Below are 27198 nucleotides of genomic sequence, written 5' to 3'. Positions count from 1 at the left end.
TCACTACTTTTGAAAAGAAAAACAAACAAACAAAAAATAGCCACTAAAAGATCTGATCTTAACTTTTACTGCTGAATGTATGAGCTCACATTCCATCCAACCTTTCTCATTTCTTCAAGACCTGTTTACATTCTGCTGCTAGAATTACCTGAGTCCCATTTGCCCTGATGTAAACAGAGCTCCCAAGAAGTCTTAAGACTATAGATGGGAGAAGAAGTGGGGAATTCACAAGCTACATTTTAACACCAGATGCTTATCTCCTGGTACTCTTCTGTAGTCAATTAAAAGCTGATTTATCTGTTGGGCAATTTTACAGAACTCATTTTCATTTCCATTCATTACTAGCAAGGGAGGGCTAAAATTAGATCTGAAGTCTGAAATTAATTCTGAGATTCTAAAATGGGAGACTGGGGAAGACACCAACAGTGTTTACCAAATGTCAAATCATCCCTTTCTCATACATGCCAGTGGAGTACTAACTAAAACAGCGTAATAGCGTTGGGTTTTTTTCTCTCTCAGAGATGGTAGTATGGAGCAACAAAACCAGTATCATTCCTTCATACACTGCAAGGGAATGTAACTGGTCATAACACCACACCAAGCATGAACCTAATGGTACTAGTTTAAAGGTCACAAAAACATTCATAATGCCTAAGGATTTGAACCACTTTGAATACTTCATAACCAAACAAGAATTCTAGGCTATTAAGTGGGTCTTGAATAGACCTGACATCTACTACTGATGAAACAGCACTCCAAGTAGATACACATGCAAACCCCACCAAAATCTGGCTTATTTCCTCAGTATAAATCTGATATGGAAAGCAGGATTAGAATCTAAATATAGCTTGACTGATATCCCTTGATTAACAGCTTAGAACTGCCAGAGCACTCTATTTGGGCAAGAAGCTTCGATAGAATATGACTCTTAACTAATGTTAGGTGGTGGATGCTGTTTGTTCTGGTTAAACCAACAGAAAAGTTATACACATACTCTGCCAGATTTTCTTTGGGGATTTTTAAGGGCAATGGCCTGAGTGAAAGAAAAAACAAAAAAAGAGGCTTTTATGGGTTGCACAGAACTACATGCAAACATGATGAAAGTAGTAGACTGCTTAACTGAGCCCAAATTCATTAAAAAAGAAAGATCTTCAGCGTAGAAACTAATCTTTACATCGGTGTGCTGGAAGAGAAGATCAGCATGTAAGGGAATAATTAAGTTTCAGGTTAAAACACTTAGAAGTAGCTACATATGTACATGTAACACTGCACACTATGTCAAAGCTTCCACTCCAGGAGATCTCGCCAGGAATGCTGACAGCAGCCCAAGCTGGATTCAAGGTACTCACACACAGGCCCCATTTGAAGGGCCTTAGGAAAGAAGACAGGCAGATGCAACACAAGATCTACAGGCTCTACTGACCATATTGACCAGATGCATCCTGGCTATAACTTGAGTTTACATGCCCATCTCACCTGCAGACACCACAAGAGAAGCATGAACATTTAAATATCAAATTGAAACTTACCTGAAGGAGACTAACTTCATTACCTAAACTGGCACCAAACACCAAACAGTGTTCAAGTGCTGCAGATCACTCTGCTTGGTTTCCACCTGCTGCTCTAGCACTACAGCTGCCTTGCACAGGGGTCGCATGTCTCCGTGCTGGTGGCACCACACCGCCACTCGCAGACAGCTGAATCCCAAACTAAATGTCTGAAATCTCCCAGCTAAAGAAAGCTCTCACACCAGGTATTTTGATACTGAGAGCCCACTGAAAATATGACGTGTGTAGAGGGCACCTCAGCCAGTCTTTGTTAAAATAATTACTTTGAATCTTTAGCATACATTATGCACACTAGAGCTCTGTCTCATTACTCATTTCCCCCAAAGTCTGTTTGCTATTAGGAGGTACCTCACCGCCATATAGGCAAGTTCTTCTATGGTCTTTCCCTACCCAAATTTACACACTCTAATTTTGTAAATGTATAAATTTAATTATTGAAAATTTATCAAGGAAATCCTTCATTTTAATCAATCACAAGGAGAAATGATCGACATATGTATTTAAATATTAAAGAGTATGTGCTCCCCATAAAAAATATTTGCTAAAGCAAGATTAAATAAACCAAAGCGATGGACTGCACTAGATAGAACACAATGCAGCTAAATCACCAGATTTCCCCTTCGCAGGCAAGTATTGCTGGATATTTGTGAGTAGACAAGTCATGTGGAGAAGTCCTCAGACACCACCTCACAAGTTTTAAATTGGTCACAGAATCATCAAAGCAATAAGCAAAACCAGCTGTTTCTCTGGTTGTATGGAAGAGTTCATGCCATTGATTCCAAGGACCAAAAAAAAGTGCTAAAAAAATGCTTAGACTACTAACTTACAACTAAGATTTCTTAAACCAAAACACATATGCCTTGGGCAATAAGTATTCATTTTTGTGCTTTTACTGCTGGAAAACTAAATTCCTAAGAACTGGAAGTACTAAACTAAGCAGATGACAGAAGCAACAGTCAGCTAGATGTTGATCCAATAAAAAAGAATGAATTTAACAAAGATAAACTTTTAGTGCTCAAGAGCACTGTTCCATGTGAGATAACCTTGATGGGCAGGTGCTGCCACAGCACATATAAAATCCTCAGGAAGAATTAGTATGGCAGCAAGATTCTGTACTGCAAACAGGCAGAATAACAACTTCAGTGGGGATCCCATAAGTTTGTAGTATTTTTGTGAAGTCACAATCCATGCAGTCACCAAGAACCATATAAAAGTTTGGGTTGGAAGGGACCTTCAAATGTCATCAAGTCCAACCCCTCTGCAATGAGCAGGGACATCTTCAACTAGATCAGGTTGCTCAGAGCCCCATCCAGCCTGGCCTTGAATGTCTCTAGGGATGGGGCATCTACCACCAAACTGGGCAACCTGCGCCAGTGTTTCACCACCCCCATTGCAAAAAATTTCTTCCTCATGTCTAGCCTGAATCTCCGTTCTTTTAGTTTAAGACCATTACCCCTTGTCCTGTCACAAGAGACTCTGCTAAAATGTCTGTCCCCATCTCTCTTATAGGCCCCTTTGAAGTATTGAAAGGCCACAATAAGGTCTCCCTGGAGCTTTCTCCAGGCTGAACAACCCCAACTCTCTCAGCTTGTCTTCATAGGAGAGCTGTTCCAGTTCTCTGATCATCTTTGGAGGCCCACCTCTGGACCCTCTCCAACAGCTCCATGTCTTTCCTGTACTGAGGGATCCAGACTTGGACACAACACTCCAGGTGGGGCTTCACAAGAGCAGAGTACAGGGGCAGAATCACCTCCCTTGACCTGCTGGTCATGCTCCTTTTGATGCAGCCCAAGATATGACTGACCTTCTGGGCCAGTACCTCCAAGTCCTTCTCCACAGGGCTGCTCTCAATCCATTCATCCCCCAGCCTGTACTGGATACCGGGGGTTGCTGCAACCCAGGTGGAGGACCTTGCACTTGGCCTTGTTGAACCTTATGAACTTCACATGGGTGCACTTCAAACTTGCCCAGGTCCCTCTGGATGGCATCCCCTCCCTCAGGTGTGTAAACTGCACCATTCAGCTTGATGTCATCTGCAACCTTGCTGAGGGTGCACTTGATCCCACTGTCTATGTCACTGGAATCAGGTCTAGCATCTGCCGAATGACAGACTGGCTTAAAAAGGAATAGTTCAGAAATAATTTGGTCTGGTTTTTCTTGGTAGATAAACACTTCAGCATAAGCTCAGTACTACAGTACAACACAAATGGATTAATACAATAATAATGGGAAATCTAAGAGATGAGATTAACATCACAGGAAAAAGTAATCTTGACTTAGTTGTCTTCATAGCAGACCCACCAAATTAAATGCAAATTATTTAGCTCCTAGACTGTCATTTCCAGAAGTATAACAGATTTAAAATGCTGAAGGAGGAACACAAAATGTTGCACTTCAGATTTCAAACCAGACATACTGAACCTTGAAATGAGATACTAACTAAACCACAAAGATCATGATATAGTACAAACATTTTAACAGAGAAAGTTGTGGACATATCACTTGGAATCATTAAAATAGAATTAGATAGCTTTTTATGTGATGCTTCAACACATTTTCTAAGAGAAATTTTACAGCCTAGATGACAGTAGCATAAAAGTCCAGTCATGCTTCATGATTTTACTTACATCTGTTTTTTAAGTTTGTGAATGAATCCTCCACTGTTTTTCTATATTACCTTCACATAAGCAGCCTGTGCCTGTGCAGTCTTTAGGATTCTCAACTTCTACAGCTACACACCAACATGCTGGTTATAACCATACTGCATCTTCACGACTAGACATTACAGAGTTCATACCTTGATCACAACAGTGAGAGGAATGCGGACACATTAGAAGCCTAAATCACTGTAGCAATTAACACTTCATATCTACACTTCATCTTCCTTAGTGCTTGGAAGAATTTCCCCCTGTCCCCAGGGTAAGCCAGTGGCCTTGGTTTTTAGAAGAATAAATACATTAATTTTATGCCACAGTGCAGAGTGAAGTAGGATTTTTTTTTCCTACCTGCTGATATCATAAGAGTATTTAATCTAATCCATTCCCCTTCACTAAAGACTCCTCCGGCAGCAGTTGACAGCTTTGAACTCCTGTTCTATGCCAAGTTTCGTATGAAGAAAAAATTACTTTGGCTTACTCCAGAGGGTATAATTTTAATTCTAAAACATCTGGATGAAACCTCAGTGCCACACGTCATGAGAAAAATCACTCTTTTTCACTTCTGTGGAGGCACGCTACCACTCTGAATACAGTGAGAAACCGCAGCTGAAGGCACTTTTAAGGCTACGTGGCACTAGGAGGAAGTAATATAATAACTAATCATAAGTTTTTGTAGGTACACTGACTTGTAGTCACCACATTGCAGTGCAAAACTTTGTCAGGTTGCCACAACCTCTAAGTATTCTTAACAGCAAATGTGTTTAAAACAGCAATCAGTCCGTTAACACTGGCAAATATGAAGAATGGCTGCAACTAAGAAATTCAGAAGTTAAAACTGCCTTTTGGGTAGAATCACCTGTATTCATGTCAATAAAACCACACGTTTTTTCATAAAAATCTACCATAAAGCATAAAATATATTTTTAATCAGAAGACACTAAGGAAAGTGACTGGAAATATACTGGAAACAGACACGTCTAACTCAAAAACAAAAACCAAAACGGGGTAAAGCAAAGGCTTGCTCTAGAAAGTTACAATCATGATTTACAAGTAGCATCCAACATTAAAAAAAAGGAGCCTGTACGATGAGATTCTTCTGCCTATGAAACAAAACTAATTACTCAAAAATGATCACATAGATGAATGTTTTAACATTAAATCTTTAATTTCCAATTTCAAAGGTTTGTACAATTAAATTGAGAGTTTCTAAGCTAAGTCTGCTGAATTGAGTATTAGTTTGAATACAGACACTGTTTTATCACAACCACAAACCACAATCTGCCATGTTTCTGTTAACACAGCTTGACATTAGGAACTAAATGATAAAAAAGGCAAAAACCCACTGATTCAGTGTCACCTATCCCCATGCTCCTGTCCTCACTGAGACAACTGTCTCCATGTATCAGAGGACAGACCGAGCTTTAAAACTTAATCTCTAAACTATGGGTAGTGTATGTTTTCAGTATCTATTAATGAGTTCCTAGGATTTAAAGAAAAAGGTTAGTGATAAAGAGCATAACTAAAAAGAGCATAACGGATGAAGCTTTCTAGATGCGTGATTTATATTTCATTATTCCTTTTGACTTGCTGTATTTTAAGACTGTCAGTTTAGTTTAAAAAAGTATCTTTAAGGATCTCACTTATTTTAGAACAAAGTTCTTGCATTAGTCTGGGAACTAGGTAATCTGTTGGGGTCAATATACGGTCAGAGCTCCACTGCATGAAGCAAAAATGAACAGAGAACAGCTTCACCCAAGGCTGGAAAAAACCCCTCTTGCTGCCTTCCTGACCACCTTCAGATGCATGGGTTTGGCTGTTTCATACCTGTGATGGCTACCTGTGTTAAGAAAGTGTTAAGATTTGTTCAGTGATTTGACTCTCTTCTTCAGGAAGTAATCACTTCCCCATATTTTCAGTAATGAATCATTTTAAATATTGTACAAAACACAAACAGATCAAGATATTTATTATCCTCTGTACCTCCCGAAACCTTATTAATAGAACATCAAGACCAGCTTCCTTATATACCATTGCAAATAACTTGGGGGATGTGAATAATGACTTGGAGAAAATATTTGAATCAAAGCACTGATTACAAGGGTGTACCTCGTATTAGTTCAAGGAATGGAGCATGCAGTATACATTCAAACAGTAAACAACTACAGCAGACAAAACAACAACCAAAGCATTAAAGGATGTAAGAGAAGAAAGTGACTTGACATGTTAGCAATACTAAAATATCAGTGAAGATCATACTTCTTGGTGGCAATTGGAAAAAATGCATTAAGAAATTGTCAAAAAAACCAAGGTTAATCTTCCAGTTTTAACATGCTTATAGTTAATTGCCTAAGGACGAAGAAACAGCTCTTAATACTGAGATCCAGTCTTTTTAAATTGTATCTTCTTATGGTCACTAACATCACCAGAAGGGAAAAACCTCTGAAACCAACCAGGTAAGCAAAAACCTTCAGTCTGAGAAATTTGCCCAAATAAGAAAAACATATGGTAAAGCACTTCAAATTCTCTTCTTGTGAAGTTCATTATACAAACTGATTTTAATGCAAAACTTTAACAAATAAAGGCACAATTTACTTAAATATAGCAAGTCTGTTACACAGAACCCTTAATGTGATAGCTGAAGAGAATGCAAAACCATAAGGGGATATTCACACTGCAGCTTCTAAATATCTGACCCTTATTGTACTGCAAGAAGAAAGGGTTAAGCTTCTTCCAAGCAACAAGGTTGTTTGGGTTTGGATGCATTCTTCAAAAAGATATAATGAGTATAAAAAGCCTGAGAGTAAAAATATATTATTTCACTTCATGTATTTTTATAACCTGTGCTAAATTTTCTCAAAGTCTGTGTTTCAGTTCTAGTCAGCAGCTCATAATGTTTACTTCACATTCCTGTTCTTTAATTCAAATTTCAAGCACCTGACAAGAAAAAAGAAGAGCACAGAAAAGACACTGAACTGTTCATTTGTCTTTTCATACAGTCCTCAACATTGCAGATGCTATTAAAGAGTCACAACACTGAATCTAGCCCTGGAAGAAAGATTCATCTTGTAAGTCCACTTTTGAAGGAATCTTGGGGATCAACTGGGTCAGGTAACACCTGGGACACTAGATTTAACAGCAAGATTGATCTAAAGAGTGACTATGGTCAATAAACAAAAGTAAGTTTATGATCAAAGACCTGAATTCCAAGAAAAACTTCTCTCAAGTGTCTCTCAATGACAATAGTCAGGATTGCCTGAAAAAGTGGCTGACTTTGAGAACCATGAAGATAAAGCAGCTCTAAAAAGGGGCAGAAAGTGCAACTTGGTCTGGAACCTGAGGACTGTTCCTCAGTTGTAGGTACCTATGATGACAACTGGAGACAGAAGGAAAAAAAAAATTAAAAGGAAAAATTCTAGCATTTATCTGGAGTTTGCCAGACCAGTGGAAGGTTACATTACAATTCTAACTATATTGTGGAGCATTTGGAACTGGAAAAATATATATCAGGTGTCTGTTTAGTAAGTTTCACTCATTAATGTATTCAGATGGGCAAGATTATCACTGTCACCATCTTATCTGGTAGTAACACACAATAAGCCACAAAAGAAAAGTAGTTAAATTCTGAAGTTGCACATTAAGATTTGATTTCCCTTACAATGTACCCTTCCCAAATAAAATCACACGTGATCAATAACTATACCAGGATATAAACAGCTTTATCCAGGTATCTTTATGGAATATTTTTGCTCGTATCTTACACTTAAGCCTAAATTCAAGAAATTATGAGTCAGAAGAAATTGCAAGAATAAATAAATAAAGTAAACTAAAAGTTAACCCTTTCTTACCCGCAGGAATTATGCCAATCCTTATATTGCATTGGACTAATGGTGCTTTGGGATTATTTTGGTCTATGCCAGAGTCCTTCTGCATTCTTCCAATGAGACCATGCATCACTTCACTGAACATGCCGTCCCCACCAACACAAACAACACTGCCAGGAAACACAAATTAGAATGCACACTAACGGTCAATAAACAACACGGCAAGTATTCTACTTAGGGCATGCACTGGGCACATCAAAAATAGTTATTCTATTTTCCCCCTCCATTTTTACAAAATATAGTAGTCTACACTCAAATTCACGATAAACAGAAGGAAATAAGAAAAAAAAAAAAAAAATCAAGTTACACAACCGCAATTGCATCTAGACATACATGTCTGTAACATTAGAAAAGAAAAAAGTTGGAATGCAACCAAAAAAACCCTCTTTATCCTCTATTGCTCTAGGCAGACAAGACAAATAGCAGCAGAAATCCACCATACAAGGAAAACACTAAACAGGACTTGACATACATCTTTCTCAGTAAACAAAATGGAAGTAAGGTACCTTTACTGAAAAGGGAAAAGTTAATATTGGTGGCTTCAGGCAGAAGTATACTTTACATTATTAATTTAATAGGGATATACATTATATGAAAGTCAAAAACCAGAAGAGTACATGCTAGCATGCTCTTCTGAACATGCTGAGACCCCATCTAACAGACAGAAGTCATGTATATCTACATAATCATTCATAATGAGAGACTTCTAAATGTTGCCAGATGCAAAACTTCATTTTGCAAACTTAATTCAGGTCAGAGCTGGTGCAGCAGCTACACAGGCCCTCAGCATGTTAAAGCCCAGCAGAGTGTCCACAGCCAAGCAAATACTAGGAAGACACTGTTTTACAGCAGCGTACATTCCATGCACAATAATCAAATGCACACCTTGAACTCTAAAAATATAAATATTCTTTAACTGGAAAGCTTCAAATACACTTTAAAGGAACATACGACAAATCCAAAGTTATGCATGTGGTCCCCAGCATACATATTCAGGACTGTTTACGGTTAATCTACATAAATAATTTCCAATACATAAACTAATACTTACTCTTCCATATAGTCAGCAACAGATATTGCAGAATAAGAACGTATTTCATAGGACAAGTTAGTTTATTTAATTTTTAAGTGTTGATGATTTAATTTTACTTATTATATTTTCATCAGAAGGAAGCTTGAAAAATAACATTAATTTCTCTATGAATGGAGAAGAAAGTCTAAAAAACATACATTGTCCAACTCTAAGTCAAGACCTAAGAGACTGGGAGAGAAGGGAGAAAGGGATGTTTGGTTTTAATTTTCTTAATGAATTTCTCATAGCTTAACTACATTATTCAACTTCAGCCCATCTCATCTTTCTCTGCAGACTCTAAGAAAGAAGTGGACCAAAATTCCCACATCAGTTCAAGATCAATGTTGTCTCAGTAGTGTTCTATTTATAACAACTACTCAGAAACGACAATGAATGTCTACACCTATCATAGGTAAATATGGACAGATGAAGATGTTCACATACACAATATCAGCATGATAAATTCATTGCAAACATCAGATGACTAATATTTGAGTCACAGTGAAGAATTACTGTAAGAGAGATCTTAGAGCAATTCTTCTATTTTGGGTTTATTTTTTCTAATGGACCAGCACTTAACTTTTTTGACAGATGGTAACGGTAAACTATATATGCTAAAGGCCTTCAGGAGAAGCAAGTCCATAAGACAAATGAATTTTAAAAGAACTATGGTCCCTTCTAATCTCAACCATTCTGTGAACTAATTCAAGAACTTGGGGAAAAAAACAACTTGAAGCAGTTTTACAAAGGCTTGTGCAACCAGTATATGGAAAAGGAACCACGGCGATCCATACAAGTCAGACTTATTCTAAACGTGGTCATTACCTGCACAATATTAAAGGATGCTCTAGTTGCTCTGTACAATAATGTACAAAAATCTGCAATATGGTAAGTGAATGAATATTTTAAGTAAATGTATTGAAAGAGCAGCTGTTCTGTCACTAAGCTAGTACATTGGTACTCTTGCCATAAGAAATTCTTATAAGGGGAAAAGGGAAGAACAAGCAGGAAACACGCACGAGAAGTTTAAATAAGCTGTCTCAAGTAAATACACTTGGAAAGCAATGAAGCACTTATCACTATGAAGCCTGTATCTAGTTCCAAAATTACAGGCATGGCTTTGCTGAATAGGGAATCTGAAGATTAAAAGAAGAAACTCATCAATGAATGGAGGGAGAGCCACTTATTAGAACCAATGTAAGAGGACAGGTGAACAACAATTAGATGTAGGAATCCAAAGAAGCTTTTCCTGTATATAAGGACAGTCAATCAAACTTGAAGAAACACATGAATTTTATGCAGTTCAACCATTTAAAAAAATCTTCCATCTAGCCATTGGACCTGTTATTTAAAAAGCATTATTAATACAGGAACTCCCTTCTAGCATCACTGTTCACCAAAGAAACAGACTTGTATGCTTGCTTCGCTTTTCTGCTCTGTATCAGAATTTAACCAACTGTCAGTATTATCTCTTTCAATCACCTAAATTAAAACAATCTTCACTAACCAGGTTTTTCTAGGACCCCAGTTTCCCTTCCTCACACTTCTGCAAAATTAAGAAAAATCCCAATACAGACAAAACTGCTGATTTAAAGGCACCACATTTTAAAGCAGATGAGGTCTTGGAATTCAACCTGCCCTCGCTCAATGTATATAATGCATATAGATCTGCTACCCAGCAAAAGTACTGTGAAAATATAAAAACATTTTATTTTTGTAACTCAGTTTAAATGTACCTGTCAACAAGCACAACAAGATACTATTTTTAAATACTATAGTTATGATTATTTACCTCAAGAGGTTCTGCATACATTTTCATCATTTTCCAGCTGTGTAACTTGTTTCATGTCATGAACTGGAAACTGGAATGACTGGCTTATTAAAATATTCCGCTTCTACAGCAGAATTAATAATGGAATGCAATTTTACCATTCAGTTAGGTCATCCTTTAAAACAGTAATTCCACAACAGAAGAAACACCAACGAAGCCAAATGATGTAGCCATCATTTGTACACTCCTACATAGCAAAAGGAATTATCTGAAACATTTCTAAACACTTCATGGTTTCTGTACACAGTCTGACTGCTACCAATGCAGTGTTCTGGACTCATGTATATATCAAGATCACCTATTTCACAAAACATTTCAGGGTTGCTTTCAAGCTATCACAGAATGCTCAGCTACTGGAGGAGCAGAAGTAATCCTACAGTCATCTTACGAACACAAATCTCATGTAGACATTGTTATGCCACACTTGAATATATTGTGTATTGAATAGGTTTACTGAAACGGTTTAGTTTTCCTTTGATAGTCCTAAATGTGCATCCCCTAGGAGAAGTAACATGCTCCAGAACTTATAGCTGGTACAACAAATATATCAGCAATGAATGCTACTATTTTAAATTAGAGACAGGAACAGTCAGATTACAGAATATATCAGCTAGAAAGGGGGAAAAAAACCCCATATGTGAAGCTACTTACCCATCATATTTATTAATATTAACTTCCAATAAATTGTCCTTGGCATGATTAGCATGTTCAGTTACTATGAAGAAATAAACACATTAAAAATTACTACTATGACAATACTATTATTAAATGGTATATAATACACAATTTAGAAAGTAGGTTATTAATGAATTAATAACCTTGATTCTATTACCAATATGACCATAAAACAGTCTGCCCACAAAACTCATTTCAAAACACTTTATGCCAAGGAAAGAATTGAGAGAGCCATGCACTACAGTATATATAGAAAAATATTTCACTAAAAAAAATTGTACAAATGAACAATTGGCTTTAACAGTAAAACTGAAAAAGAAGAGAAGACAGTATCTAACAAAGGAAGAGCTCAAATAGCTCATAAGTAGCTGAAATTTTAATTTAGTAAGCAGAAAAATGATATAGGTAGCCAGATAACTGACCTTATGCCATTCCCTTTTTATCACTTAGTTTAATTTCCTTAGTTAGAAAAGGTAAGTAACAGAAAGAACTTAAGCTCCTCAGATATGTTTTAAAGAGGTCATATTGAGTTTATTAAGAAATTAAAATACTCATTACTCACTAACAACATCAGTGGAGATAGAAGCCAGACTGAACAGTGGAGCAACTTTCTGTTCATAAATCCGTTTCCCTTGTCTTTTTCCTCCATACGGATTAATATACACAAGCAACTGCTTTGGTCTAGACTCTGCAGTAAGGAAAAATATTAGAGTACACTGCTTTTGTACACAACACAGAAATTCAAGAAGCTATACAAAAACAAACCTATAAAAAAGTGCATACAGCATACAAGCCTTTTATAACTCCATAACTGTTTATCAAAGAGCTATAAAAGCCTGCTTGATCCATCCTCTTTACTATACTGAGTATACTGACAGCATTGAACAAACTGGTAGTAGGACAGCAGGTGAAATTCAAAATAACTTTATCTGACTCCATGTCTCACATTCTTATGTATATTATTCTCACAGTACCTTCCCACTAAATTACATTAGTATCACAGACATACAAGACAAAAGACACTAAAGGCAGGAACAGTTGGAAAGGAACTTGTGAGTGAAGCATACATAGAAATACTATTACATTCATATATTTAAACAATGTACCTGCTTTAGTAACACAATTAAAATACATTTCCTTCCTGTGTTAAATACACAATAAGAATACCTCACAAAACTTCATGCTGCACAGCAAGTGCTTGCCTTTTAGTGCAACCCCGCCCCCCCAGAAAACACTTGATATCACCATCTCAATTTTGTTCAAATAGTCATGGATTTACACTGGTGATGGCAATGAAAACAATTGTTACATCTCTGTACTAACATATACACAAACAGTAATGCTTACTGCACCTAGAGCCTTCCTTTTCCACATAGAACACAAAGACCTGTTATAACATTTGCACTTCCTCGGAAGTGCACTTTTCCTTTTAAAAGGAAAGAATTTAAAGAGTTACTAGATCAGCACAACTGCATTATAAATGCATCCAAGCTAGGCTGTTACTTTTTCTGAAATAGTTTGTTACCAACCGAATGAACACCTGCACTCAAACCCAGATGACTGCCCAGGCCACATCTCTCACAGGTGTAGTGAATGGGTCTAAAAACCCCAGTTTTTGAAATATGTTATTGGAAGCTACATACCTTGTGTAACATATACAAAACAAAAACATTAGTAAGATGCCTGTTTCCAATGCCTGTTCAGAACATTTTTTGTTAAATATCACCTGTGCTGTAAATAGGACCTGCTGCTATCCCCAACCCTGCTCAGACGCAGTGGGACTGCACCCTGCAGGGTGAGGGCACCGCAGTGCTACGGTCATCCCTGACCTCCCTTCTGTCATGGAGCTGCTCTGCTCCTGCTGCTCCCTGACATCCATCAAGGTGTCTCTTTCAGGAATAATTCCTGCAAAACTACTGCTAGCCTTCCAAGAGGAAGAGGTCTAGAGTTACAGAAATTATTAGTGGGAACTATTACTATGTAAGGAACGCTGTTGATAAGAGAGACTAGAAAGGTTAAACAGACACACAAAAAAGCCACCCATAAATTTCACAATTGCTACAATCCTTGTCCTCAGACCTCTCGAGTACCTCAGATCTCTGAGCTTACATCTGCCCTTTACTTTCCCCAAAGGTACAGTCATTTAAAGCCTCTGCTAAACTTCTAATGTGTCACTAATTTGTGAAAAAATAATTTGCCCAGATGTAAATTCAAGACACTTGTAGTACTGAGTGATTAAACAGTACAACGCAGTGAACACACAAGATATAAAAAGTACTGATAAGAAGAATGAGACACTTCATCTCTCAGCTCCCTCAACTTTTCAACATAAGCTGCTACTAACAGTTCAAAAAACCAGATACATTAAAATAACAGATATATCAAAATACTGTTAATTGACATACACGCCTGTAAAATGATGCTGCAAATGTTAGTAGTTTAGTCAAACTTACTCTGCATTTCAAGTAACTCTTTCAGCGCCTGTATCCACTGATTACACAAGTACTCATCAACACACCAAAATGTCACATCACTGCACCGCCAGCGGTGATTTCGGGCTTTCTTCACATAGTAGACTATTCAAATTAAATAAAAAATAAAATACAGGAAACATGAGACAGTTCTATGAAATGACAAATGCACTTCAGAGAGAGCTCCAAAATATCTACCTTTGGAAAAAACTGGTAGTTAACGCTCACTACACATTTCTGCAAATGACAGCAGCATTTGGAGCATGAACAGGACATTCGTAAAAAGTCAAAATGAAAACAAATGAAAACACTTGCTTTAGGTCATTACCTTACAGTAGATACCCAAACTTCTTTTTAAACTACATACAATCCATTTTCCACAAGCTGATTGTAGACTTACAAAAGTTCACTAAGCTTATATATTATTATATCCATATTGAAGTCTGCAGCGTCTACATAATACAAAAAGCCATAAGCTTAGGAGAATAAGCCAAACACATCATCTCCCCTGTAATCAGGGGGGTGAATTTAATTTCACAGAGCTGAAATTTTAGAGTCTTCTTGTGTATTAAGAAAGGTGACGGTAAGACAAGAAGCATCGTTACCTTTCCATCTACAGTATCACCAATCATTGTTATTGAAGGACTAAGTGAGAAAAGTACTGCACAACATAAATGCACACATACTGATGGTTAAGGATAATTTTAATACAAACAAACAAAAATGCCACAAACATTTAGAAGTAATTTTTCCAGTCTCTCTCAATTTTCTAGTCGAGTAGTAGAAAGCAAGTGTCCTTCTGCAGAGTCATTCAGCAGCAGAAATGTAAGACATCAGTTAGACCTTCATTAAATAACTAAAACTAGCATATGTTCTTAAAGGACGAGGTTTATTTTTCAAAATAAGTCTATTTAAATGTAAACTGGCAGATCTCTGGAGGTTTTTGGGTTGGTTTTGTGGGTTTTTTGGTTGGTTTTTGGTTTTGTTTGTTGCGGTGGTGGTGGGTTTTTGTTTGTTTTTTTTAATGCATCATGTCTGTTAAAAAAGTTCTGAAGATTGAGTCTGCCCTAAAGTACCTCTGAAAAACTAATTAGCACAAGCATGCTTACCTGTGAAAGCATGTGGCTTTGCCATTTTTTGCCATTTGCCAGTATTACGTTGCTTCTTGTTTAGTTCAGTTTCTTCTACAGCAATGATCTCAGAGGTTGGCACAAAACAGTTTTCTGTATGAATACAAGATCTTACACATTAACATCTTAAAACAGCACCAGAATAATTATTTCTACGTATAATAAGATGTAGACATACAATCAGAGTAGCGGCTCAATAAGCACAACCAAGAGCATATGTAGAAATAGTTTTCCATTTCCTTTTCCCTTAAGTTAGAGCACATAATCCATAACCACCTATTAACTACCCCAAATACATTTTAAATGTCTTTGATTTCTCAGAAAATTAGGCACTACAAGTATGAAAACATTTTTGTATGAGCCAAAATTCAGCAACACTGATTTCAATGACGCCTAGTCCAGATATTTGACAGTGAATAGCACAAGCTATTTCAAAGAATGTGCAACTAAATCTAGTGCAGAGAGACTACAGAGGCTATTTGTTACTCTCAAGTAAGTAGCTGGCTTATGAATGAAGAGCATTCACATGAATCCTTAAGCTTTCAAATCCCACATGTAGATGAGGTTCTTAGGGACATGGTTTAGTGCTAGAGTTACATTAATGGTTGGACTCAATCATAGAATCATTTTATTTGGAAGAGACCCTCAAGATCATTGCCAAGTCAACCCCTAAACCATGTCCCTAAGAACCTCATCTAAATGCCTTTCAAACACCTCCAGGGACGGTGACTCCACCACTAGCCTGGGCAGCCTGTTCCAATGCCTGACAACCCTTTCTGTGACGAAATTTTTCATAATATACAATCTAAACCTCCCCTGGCACAACTTGAGGCCATTTCCTCTCATTCTATCACCTGTCACTTGGGAGAAGCGACCAACCCCCTCCACGCTACACCCTTCTTTCAGGTAGTTGTAGACAGTGATAAGGTCTCCCCTCAGCCTCCTGTTCTCCAGGCTGAACAGCCCCAGTTCCCTCAGCTGCTCCTCATCACACTTGTGCTCCAGGCCCCCCATCAGCTTCATTGCCCTTCTCTGGACACACTCCAGCACATCAATGTCTTTCTTGTAGTGGGAGTCCCACATACTAAATAGTTTATATTAACAACCTTAGACCTTGAGACCAATTCTATTAACCTCTCCTAATACTTCAGATATATTCTCCCTCTGACAGTCACAAAACTGGAAGTTCTGCTTTTCCAGCAAATCTCTTCACAGATGCAGCAAAAAAGCAAAGAGTATTTTAGTTAAATATATGCATTTTCTAATCTTAAGTCACAAAAGTTAAATACCTGAAAAAAAAAAAAAAAACCAAACATATTCTTGTAAAAAAAAAAAAGAAAGAAAAAATAAAAGCAAAAACCAGGGTGATCCCACCTCCCCTCTGTAAATCTTTGCGTTTGGTAAAAGTCTGAGAAGTTTCGGAACTATGAATACCAGCTATGCTGATTGCAGCCCTCAGTACTACTTGGCACTGTACAAGTATCAATAACCCCACTCCCTGATAATATACTACAATCTTAAAGCAGCCAAAAAACTATACTACCTAATACCAGAATTGCTTAGGGCCAGAAAGATGCTAATCTGTCTCAAATACAAACATGTAATTCAGAACATTCCCTACAGCTTATAAAAACAAACCTAAATGCAGCGGTATTTGTGTTTGAATAGAACTCCAGAATTTGTCCATCTAAATATGACTATCACTATTTGATTTAGTGTTATACAGTGTACTATTTAATCAGAAAGCAAATCAACTACTTACTTCCACCCTTCCCCCTTTTTCCCAGAAGGAAGCAGTTTCCAATGTGAAGAAATCAAATAGAGACCTTCAATACAAGCAGGACAATCCTGCTACTATAAATATAATGCTGTCATCCGCCATTTAATCACCAATACTTAATCCATAAAAATAAGCAGAAGGACTATCCCACCCTCTTTTAAGAGGTCAACAAAGTTCACATATGTACTAATTATAGTCCTTTCACACACCTACTTTTGTACCATTTACCCTATTATCAAGTAGCATGAGCCATTTCTTCCATTGATTTAGCATAAAGGTGTTCCCTCATAAAGACCTTTATGAGTTCTCCCAAATTACTGAAAATCTTACTGCCACATAAAAAAAAAAATAGTACTCACATGACCACTACTAGATCAACATCAATAAAAAAAAATTAACTATGGGCTCAGACCATACCAAACAAATAATTTTATTTGGTCAGTGCAATATGCTCAATCAAGTAGCACAAAACAGCTCGTAGACAAAATTCCAGGCAAAATTTTTGAACGTACACATCTAGATTCACGAAACTGAATTTTGAGTTCAGAAATACTGAAATACTTTTCAATTTTCTTAAGCTTAATCTCAAAGATCTCATATTTATGTATTAATGTCTCACCTTGTTCAATGTCTAGCATACGTGACACACTAAAGACAATGAGTCCAGAGCAGCTGCACGAAAGGCCATGGCAAAAAAACAAAAAAGAAAAAAAACAAAACAAACAACAAAAACAAAACTAACACCCAACCAAACAACAAAAAAGGCAAGCCAAACACACAATGGACAGGAGACAGTCTCCCCAGCCCAGTGGTTGTGCCAGTCATCACTCCTGGGTCACAGCACTCTTACAGCCTTAACAGATGCTCTTCTTGAAGTGCAAACTGACAAATCGGCAAAATACTGTGTTAGACACATACTACTTTTCCCTACATTAAGCAAGTGGGAGGAAGAAAAAAAAACCCAAACCACAAAATACAAAAATCCACACAGCAACAAGGTAAGCATGCTAACAGCAGGCTTGCTTTGTGAAAAACGTAGCCAGCAGCTGTGCAGTATGTTTTTCTGCGTTAAGAAAGGCTTTTTGGTGCGTCATCACTGTCTGCCACTCCCACAGAACACTTCCTGACTTTACAAGCAAACTCACTCAGAATTCAAGTCAAGATTCGTTCATTTATCACTGCCAGCTACGTAGCCTACAGGTCAAATTCCCCTCTCAGTAATGTGTTAGCTCAAACCAACAGAGACACGTGCAAAAGCGTTGCTGATCACATAGTCTGGTTTATACTTAAAATTAAGCTCAGGCCCATGGATGCAGTGTCATTCAGAATTAATTTAAATTGTTAGCATACTCTTGCGACTGAAAAATATTAACAACTAAAAAGCTGTGGTTCAGATTTAAAGTATTTTTTCCAGCACTTTGAAAACTAAACTGTTACAGACCACATGAACAGTAAGTTATCTTGTCCTAAGTTTAAACTTTGCCTTCACCTAAAATCAAGAAAACAAGCATGTTTTCTATCAGAAAGTACACTGCATTATACTGATTATGGACTACAGAAAGCTCTGAATAAGACCAGAATAAGAGAAGATGGTGGATAGGGATATAGAGTAGAATTGCAGAGAATTCATATCCTGAGGGAAGGGGATGAAAAAAGGCATAATGAATAAATTACTTAATTCAAAACTAGTGGAAGAGTCACAGAAACATCTGAAGGCCATGATCTCACAATATACACCCATGTATAGGAAAACTGGCTTTTTATAAAAAAAAGGAAATCTTCAAGTACTTTGTAAATCAACAGAAAATGGATCAGTTCCTCATATGATCAGACACACAGCTGTTACTTCACTTTACATATCACCTTGGATCAATTTGCATATTTAAGTCATACTATTGTTTTCCTTTTTTTTAATTTCTAAATTAAAGCTTTTCAAGTCAACTATGAATATTTCAATGCTAAAGTAAGAAATAAGATGCGCTTCTTTGTTTTAAGGGGAAAAAACAAAACAAAACACCACAACACCACCAAAGAGGTATATTCTGAAAAACATGCATCATTTAATGTAGTATGCATCTGTATTTGAATTTATGCATCTTCCAGAAGACACATTCCAATGACACAATGCTTTCTACAGCTGTCATCCCCCACATCCTACTGACTCAATGCAGTCAGTGAAACGTCTAGAGAAAAACATGGTACAGTTTTCCATACATGCCCACTGCCAATTGGGAATGACTGATGAAAAATGACCTTGACTAAGGATGCGCCAACACACTGCAGGTGCTGGACAGGCCTTGTTTCCAAACTGAGCATTCTTTAGAATCCACAACATCAGAATGGTGTCAGTCTTTTGAACACTAGTACTGAGGCTTCCTCAGGTGGTTGTTTTGGGGAGAAAGCTGGAAAAGACACACTGAGCAAGGAGAATTCTGAAGGAAGAAATAGAAGGGTTAAAAAAGTGCACACAATATGTGAAGGCACACAGTTTGCTGTCTAGTTTGATCACACTCCTTATACTTCTACTTTAAAAACTCACCAAAAAAACAAACAAACAAAAAATAAACAAAAAAACCCACCACCACCAACAAAAAAAAACCCCAAGCACAACACCAAGAGAATCTCATTCTGTATTTGTAATGCCTCAGTACCAGGCACAATACAATCTTAGCCTATACTTCTAAAATACTGGTAAATACATATGTACAATATATAATCTGGTAAGAAATTTGGTACACACAGTTTTATCCTCTGTTACTAGAGAAAAAACAGATTACGCCATCAATATGAGGAAATGATTAAAAAAATTGACCTGCCCAGCTCTGCATACGCTATTTATGACTAACAACTAAATCTCATGAAGAAATGTTACAACGCTGAAAAATAATGTTCTTGAGAACATCTGAAGATGAAGACATGCCTAGGAAAAAAAGTGACATAGCTAAAAGTAACCAAGAAACATGAAAAATTTCAGATAAAACTTTTCCCTCTAAATTCAAACAAGTCTAATGAACCAAAGAATGTGAAATGTGAACCTCATTACAATAAAGACAGAGCTTGAAAATATGGTGCTGTTAAACAAGGTCTAACAGTAGGAAGGAAAGTCAACAGTATTTAGGATTTACCGTTTTAAAAACATGCCACAACTTGAACAAACACGTTGTTGTTGTTGGCATCTTTTCAAAGATAGCATTAAAAACAATTATCCTGAATCAATACTACTTTATTCACAAAATGTATTTTGGCAGAATGGGGTTTAAAAATGTGTATGTATTTTAATATCATTGTACAAAGATGATAAAACACAAAAATCTCACCATACTCTGGACAACTATATTTGTCTGAACAATAGGACAATCTCTACTGTTTCCTATCTCTTCCTGAATTTGGATACAACAGGGAGAGGGAGATATTTCAACACTTCTACAATACACCTAGTTCCTTACCTGTCAAAATCTGAAAACCTTGACAAAGTACATACCAAACAATTTTTACTTACATAACTAAATCCAAGACAGTAACAAATACTCAGAAAATAAGCAGCCCTCACTGAGTTTTTTCAGTTTAAAGACAATCATTCACTGGAATAACTATCCACAAAACAAAATACATAGCACTTTTATACTGCATAATTAAGTCTGTATTTAGGCATAATGCAGAGTAGTTACGTAGTCAAAGGCTAAATGGTAGAAAGATACCAATCTCGGTCAAGCAACTCCTCTGAAATTATATGCTTCTAACTAACCATCTTCCATACTATAAAGTTTATTCATATCCTGTCATGTATGCTGTCATATTTCCAAAATAATTGTAGAGAACACCATGAGCCATCCAAGGTCTTAAAAGAACTTAAAGACAAGAGGACAGCAATAATACAAAACTGTCATGGTACTGAAGCACAAGTGCAGGAAACACACGAAATAACCAGTGTGTTAAGGTGAGGTAAATCTTCTACTGAATTGCTCTCTACATCAATTATACCTGTGCCTCCAGAACGCTTAGGCATGTATTTTTTTTTTCATCCCACCCTCCCTTTTCTCTTTCTCTCTTCCGATTCCATATCATATTCTCCAAAATCTTGTAAATAGCCATGCTACAGGATGGCAGCCACACTCGGTAACCAGACCTGCCTCCTCAGGAATCTCCAACTGGGTACTGCTTCAGAAACTGCCTCAAGAAGAGTCTGGTTTACTGTGTCCCGCTCTCCTTCCACGATTCCCAGCATTCTGACATCCACTTCGGAACATGCTTCAGGACATGTTCCTACTTGGTCTGGCCCACCAGGAGTAAGTCAAGAAAACTTACAACTTAGAAGTTGTAAAAACAACTGTAAGAAGTTGTAAACTTTAGAGTGCTAGTAGAAGAGCTAGTGTAATTTTGTGGCACTCTTGCATGGTCTAAAAGAAGTCATCATACAGTCAATTGAGCTCCCATTGAACTTGTTCCAGCCTACAGAACAGTCAGCTAGTAACCACACAAAGGCATTTTTAGAAGGATTTTACACAATTCAAAAAAACAACCTCTCCAAAGCAGGGTCTACTTTACCTAGTGGGAGCAATTGTCCCAAAAGGCTTTGAAACTTTATATTTTAAATTTAAGATCCAGATATCTTTATCTAGATTAATTTTATTTCATTTTGAAAAGTATGCAGCTTATTTGTCACACCGATATCTTAATCTTGGCAGAATTAAAGAACTAATTTGTCTTCAGTTTCTTAAGTACCTTTATCTGCACATCTGAAGTAAGGGCAGGAATTTTCCAATACTTTTTTCAGCAGTAGTGCTGATAAAAACCATATTATGTCAAATTGTATTCACACAATAACAGGGGAAGGATAACAAACTCTGGGTTTATGCTATCATGAATAAGAAGAGATGTACTTTAAACATGACCAGTTCTCAGTTATGCAAACTACATCAAATTCTTACCATTCTTTTTAAGTTCTCCTCCCTCACCTTTTTTTTTCAGAAAGCCTCAGGCCAATAAGATACTATGATAAAAATCAGGAAAATATTTAAAGAAAGGTAGATGGTAAGAAGAGAATAACTATTTATGTTTGGGAACTTGCCTGGGACTGGAGACATCTATATTTAAACCTTTCTCAGATAAACTTCTAGTCAACCTTTCTGTTATGAGTTTTATTCTGTCTCAGTTCCTCCAAGCTCTAAAGTGAGGATGACAGCAGTTTTCCACTCTAACAGCAGCTGCTGTGAAAAGAATGACATTACACATTTTCAGATAATCACATACCGTGCTAATAAGGCTATATTTAAAACGGGAATAACTACTATATAAAAACCCCAAGGGCAAAGACGCTGATAAAATATCACCTGAAGTGTAGTAGAAAGCTTGATATACTTCATGTATAGACATTTTTAGAACTTATTCTGAAATTTTGTCAGGTATTTTCAGCAGTAACCTCTCCCTCTTGCAGTTTTGTAACTCATCACTATTCTAATTGCACAAAAGGTGAACTATAAACAGCTTTGTTACCCCATTACAAGCTAACTCGCAAAAGTTAAACTTTCTTTGGAAATATCCATGAAGCCCTTTAGAAAGCAAAGGGATTTAAAAAAACCCTTATTTTAAAATAAAACAAATAAATAAATAAATAAAATGCCTGGAACACTGCCTCAGTACAACAGTGGTTTTTAACCACAAGTCATGTAACCAAAAAAAAAAGAAGTTGCTTTTAATGTTCTGCAAGTCTGTTATGTCTTGCTAAGATTAATTTAAATACAACGCTTCAAATTATATGCTGATACCTACTCACAGTGCCAAGAAACAATGGGGTTCAGCTAAACAAATCAGGCTGCAGGGACGCTTTTCCTCCCTTTGTCATAAGGGGTACTCTCACAACAGATGCTCGAGTTGCCTTCTCCGTGGAACAGACAACTTGCTGCCCTCACACGCAGTGTGTGCAGCTCTCTGTGAACAGCTTTCAGCTTTGTTTCCAAACGCACAAGCCGATTAACCGGCTGATGGCTCAGCACAGCCGCTGTCTGCCCGTGCCCGTCCCGGCACAGCTTCGGCCCCGGCTCCATCTGCCCCGCTCCCGCAGACCCGGCGCTCCCGCACCGCCCGTACCTGCGTGTGACTGAACCGCCCTCCGACTTCCACCCTCGGACTCTGAACCCCAGAGGCTGCTGCTCTCCCTTCGTAAGGTGAAAAGGCGCCCGAGTAGGGGAAATACTCAGCGCCCACAGCCCGCTCTGACCGCTCAGCGCGCTCTGAGCCGAGAACCGCGCGCCGCCGTGAGACCCGGCTCCGGCAGCGCCCGGCGGGCGCAGGGCCGGCTGCAGGCCGCCCCCGCCAGCATCCCCGCCCGAGGCCGCCCTGCCCCACTCCGCAGGGGACGCTGCAAGCGCCCTTCCTCCGCCGCCGAGGACAGACGGCCCCTCAGGCGGCCCCGGCCCACCGCGAGGCCGCGGCAGGTGCGTTACCGCCCGCCTGCTCCGCCCAGCCCGGCCGCCGCTCCACTCACCGCTGCCGCGGCGCGGCGGGCGGGGGTCGCGCCAGGCGATTCCCCCCCGCTCCTCGTCTAAGGTGACCTCGCAGGAGCGCTGCCCCAGCCCCAGCGAGGAAACCAGCCGGGGCCGCCGGCCGCCTGGGAGCTGCTCCATGGCCGCCGAGAGCCCGGGCCCGCCGCAGCCCGCTACCGCATGGCCCAGCCGAGCGGGCGGCCGCCGCGGGACGACCCCGGCACCGAACGGCGCCCGCCGCCACCCGGCCTGTGCCCCGCGCGGGGCGCTGCGTCACCGCCTACGCCAGAGCCGCCGGGGCGGGGCCTGCGGGGGCCGCGGCTCCCGGCGCGGCGCCGGGGGCGGGGACGGGACCGGGGCAGCCCGGGACAGCGAGGCCGGGCAGCGGGCGCCTTTGGCGGCCCCCCCGGGCGGGCTCCCCGGGGCGCAGAGGGGGCGAGGGTCCGCTTTGTCCCCTCACTCCGCTGCGGGAGACACGTGCTCGGCCAGCGCGGGGAGACCCGGCAACACGGGCATGGTCCAGTGCAGGGAAACTGCGGTTCACACCGCGACGGGCGCGGGTTGTTGTCGTGGGTTGTTGGTTTGTTTGTTTTTCCGGGAGGATCAAGCACCCATCACAGTGGTGATGAACTCTTCCCTTACCAAGACAGTGAATATGTAATAAATACATCTACCACAAGCATCGTGTACTTCAAACCTCTCACTCTAACCTTGCCTTATTTTCCATAAAAACATTTTGGGTTTGCCTTGAAGATACTGGCAATAATTCACTATAGTTAAACACTTAATTCTTTACTGTCCTTATTCCATGGTGTCCCTGAACCTCACGACTATATAACCATCAGAATCCTACCCAAAATACAGGCCAGAGTGAGCGGCAGTTGCTCTGCTTCTGACCTTAGTCCAAAGTTACCGGTTTTGAATATTTCCAATGGAGTTTAGAGAAAATTGTCAGTGGTCTGTTCTTACCTGGGTCCAGCCTGGAGCCAGTTCCCTGCTTCACAAAGGTGACACAGAGACACTCCAGCTGGCTTTGCTTAGAGCCAGTGCAGGTCTAAAACCCTTCTGCACTTGAGCCCTGTTCTGAACCTTGTCGTGTTCTCACGTTTCATTTTCTGAAAACAAATGAGCTGGGCACTGTCCAGGTTATGTGTTCAAAACAGTCTTCTTGCACTGTGAATACTTGTCATCATCTCGATTATGAAACATCCTTTCCTCTGGCCTTGGAAAACACAATGTGGCCACCTTTATTGTTGAAAGTATCTAGGTATGCCGCACTTCCACAATTCAAAGAACACTGTGCTTCTGTCACTTGTGTCGCCCTTTACATTTCTGAATCCTTCTCTCCACAAGCACCTGTAAAGCTCTTTATATTGAGACTTAAAGTTTGTTGCAAAAGTCTGATTGTGAGCATTAGTCTGCCAAATCCACTGCTGAGCAGTGATTAGTGTTCGCAGTTCTTTGCATTTTGCCAGCTACATCATCTGTTATCATCCCTCTCACACTTGGATGGTAAGATCCCTGGGCCATGAACATCTCTTTGTTTTGGGTTGCACCATATCTAGCACTTTTCATTTCCACTATTTGTAACCACTTCTGCAAGCCAAAAGAGCTGCATGGAAGCCACAGCCCAGTGCTGGTACTGACAGTGCAACAGAGACTTTTGGTGTTGACCCCCTCAGACATGCTCCAGGAGCTAATGGATCATTGATATAAAGCTGTATTCTCAAAAATATTACACAAGGGTAGTTATTTATCATTCCTCCACTGGGAAAATTAGGTCTGATCTTTTACAGCCTACAGTCACCTGAATCAATAATCTTATGCTGTCATTCCTGCTAGCTGAAGAAATAAAATGTTCATTCTTTTTACCAATCTTGCCTACCATTATTTCCTTTTATTCTTATTAATTTGACAAGTCTTTGGCTTAGCTAAGGCTAAGGCTTTCAACTGTAAAACACAGAACTGATAAAATACTCTCTGGTCTGTTAGAAGCCTACAAAGGTGTAGTAGCACCGCTAGTAGCAATGGCATTTCCCCATCCACATTTCCTATTTGTTTAAATAGGAGAAGCCACTTATTTCTTCCTTGCACAACATTTTAGTGTAACAGTGTTTTGGTCCATGGTTTGGGATCCTCCATGCTACTACAGGAATGCCTTGCAGGAGTTCTTACCAGTGCTGTGTTTGATCTGCTCTAGCAATTACTGGTAATGCCCTGAATATCAACATGTAATTCTGTCCCTAGAAAGCTGAGATCAAATTTGAGCCAACACAGTGGTTTTTTTCCAGTCAGTATCAGTACTATATTATTTTCTTCCCTGACTCTAACAGAGAAAGAATTTCTAAAAGATGACTGACTTGGTAGGCTAAAGCACACACACGTCAATTACTGTTTTACTGTATATTACATAAACCTTTAATTACCACTGACGGGACAAAACTGTAGATGCAGCAATGCCAGTAAACTGCAGGATTTATAGCCTAAAATCCTGGTGCTAAAGATGGCTGATGACAGGGCTCCGCCCTCAGAAATGGCATGGTTGTAAAAGCACTTCACTTTGTTCACAGGTCCGCAGAGGCCACAGGAAGGGTTGTAATTGTAGTTAACTTGGGAACAATAATTCATTGTGTAACAAGTACAATCCACAATGTCAAATGGGAAGACTGCAGAAAGGTAACACAACTTACAATGTTTATCTCTATGACTCATTTACTACCTATCTAGCAAACAATATAACTTTTAAAGGCAACTTTCACTCTTCACTGTCTGATTTTATAATATAGGTCATTCATTTCAAATGCCTTCAAGCCAAGTGGTGCAGCTGATACTCTTGAGGGATGGGATGCCATCCAGAGGGATTTGGACAAGCTTGAGGAGTGGGCTCATGTGAACCTCATGAGGTTAAACAAGGCCAAGTGCAAGGTCCTGCACCTGGGTCGGGGCCACCGCCAGTATCAATACAGGCTGGGGGATGAAGGGATTGATAGCAGCCCTGATAAAAAGGACTTGGGGGTGCTGGTGGACAAAAGATTTGACATTACCCAGCAATGGGCACTTTGCAACCCAGAAGGCCAATTGTGTCTTGGACTGCATCAAAAGGAGCATAGCCAGAAGGTTAAGGATTCTGCCCCTCTGCTCCGCTCTGGTGAGACCCCACTTGGAATGCTGTGTCCAGCTCTGGAGCCCTCAGCACAGCAAAGACATGGGCCTGTTGAAGAGGATCCAGACGAGGCCACAAAAATGACCAGAGGGCTGGAACAGCTCTGCTGTGAGGACAGGGCTGAGAGTTGGGGTTGTTCAGCCTGAAGAAGAGAAGGCTCCAGGGAGACCTTATTGAGGCCTTTCAAAACTTCGAAGGGGCCTATAAGAAGGATGGGAACAGAAGTTTTAGAAGGATGTGTTATGACAGGACAAGGGGTAATGCTTGGAAGAGAGGAGATTCAGGCTAGACATGAGGAAGAAATTTTTTACAATGAGGGTGGCGAAACACTGGCCCACGTTGCCCAGAGAGGGCAGCCGTCCCTAGAGACATTCAAGGCCAGGCCGGATGAGGCTCTGAGCAACCCGATCTAGTTGAAGATGTCCCTGCTCATTGCAGAGGGGTTGGACTAGACGACATTTGAAGATCCCTTCCAACCCAAACTATTC

At 39.4% G+C, this 27198-nt stretch overlaps 1 protein-coding gene across 5 annotated transcripts in view; it reads right to left on the bottom strand.

The window, feature by feature from the left end:
* CERK (ceramide kinase) overlaps positions 1-23828 on the bottom strand; it is a 40917-nt gene extending 17089 nt beyond the window's left edge. The window contains exons 1-7 of one of the 5 annotated variants that reach the window (XM_065048968.1): positions 23550-23680; positions 22134-22272; positions 15265-15378; positions 14138-14260; positions 12247-12372; positions 11661-11724; positions 8071-8216 (exon numbers count right to left, since the gene is read on the bottom strand). In XM_065048968.1, the coding sequence (XP_064905040.1) occupies positions 8071-8216; positions 11661-11724; positions 12247-12372; positions 14138-14260; positions 15265-15378; positions 22134-22149 (589 nt within the window). In that variant the 5' untranslated portion in view covers positions 22150-22272; positions 23550-23680. Of the gene's footprint in view, positions 1-8070; positions 8217-11660; positions 11725-12246; positions 12373-14137; positions 14261-15264; positions 15379-19318; positions 19498-22133; positions 22273-23152; positions 23437-23549 lie in introns of those variants that run through there. The other 4 variants (XM_021284176.2, XM_065048967.1, XM_065048966.1 and 1 more) reach the window with 4 other exon arrangements.
* Positions 23829-27198: the final 3370 nt, after the last annotated feature.

The sequence above is a fragment of the Columba livia genome, chromosome 1, assembly GCF_036013475.1.
Source record: "Columba livia isolate bColLiv1 breed racing homer chromosome 1, bColLiv1.pat.W.v2, whole genome shotgun sequence".
Taxonomy (NCBI): Eukaryota; Metazoa; Chordata; class Aves; order Columbiformes; family Columbidae; genus Columba; species Columba livia.
Note: the sequence above shows the minus strand (reverse complement) of the source record. Positions and strands in the feature narration are given on the sequence as shown.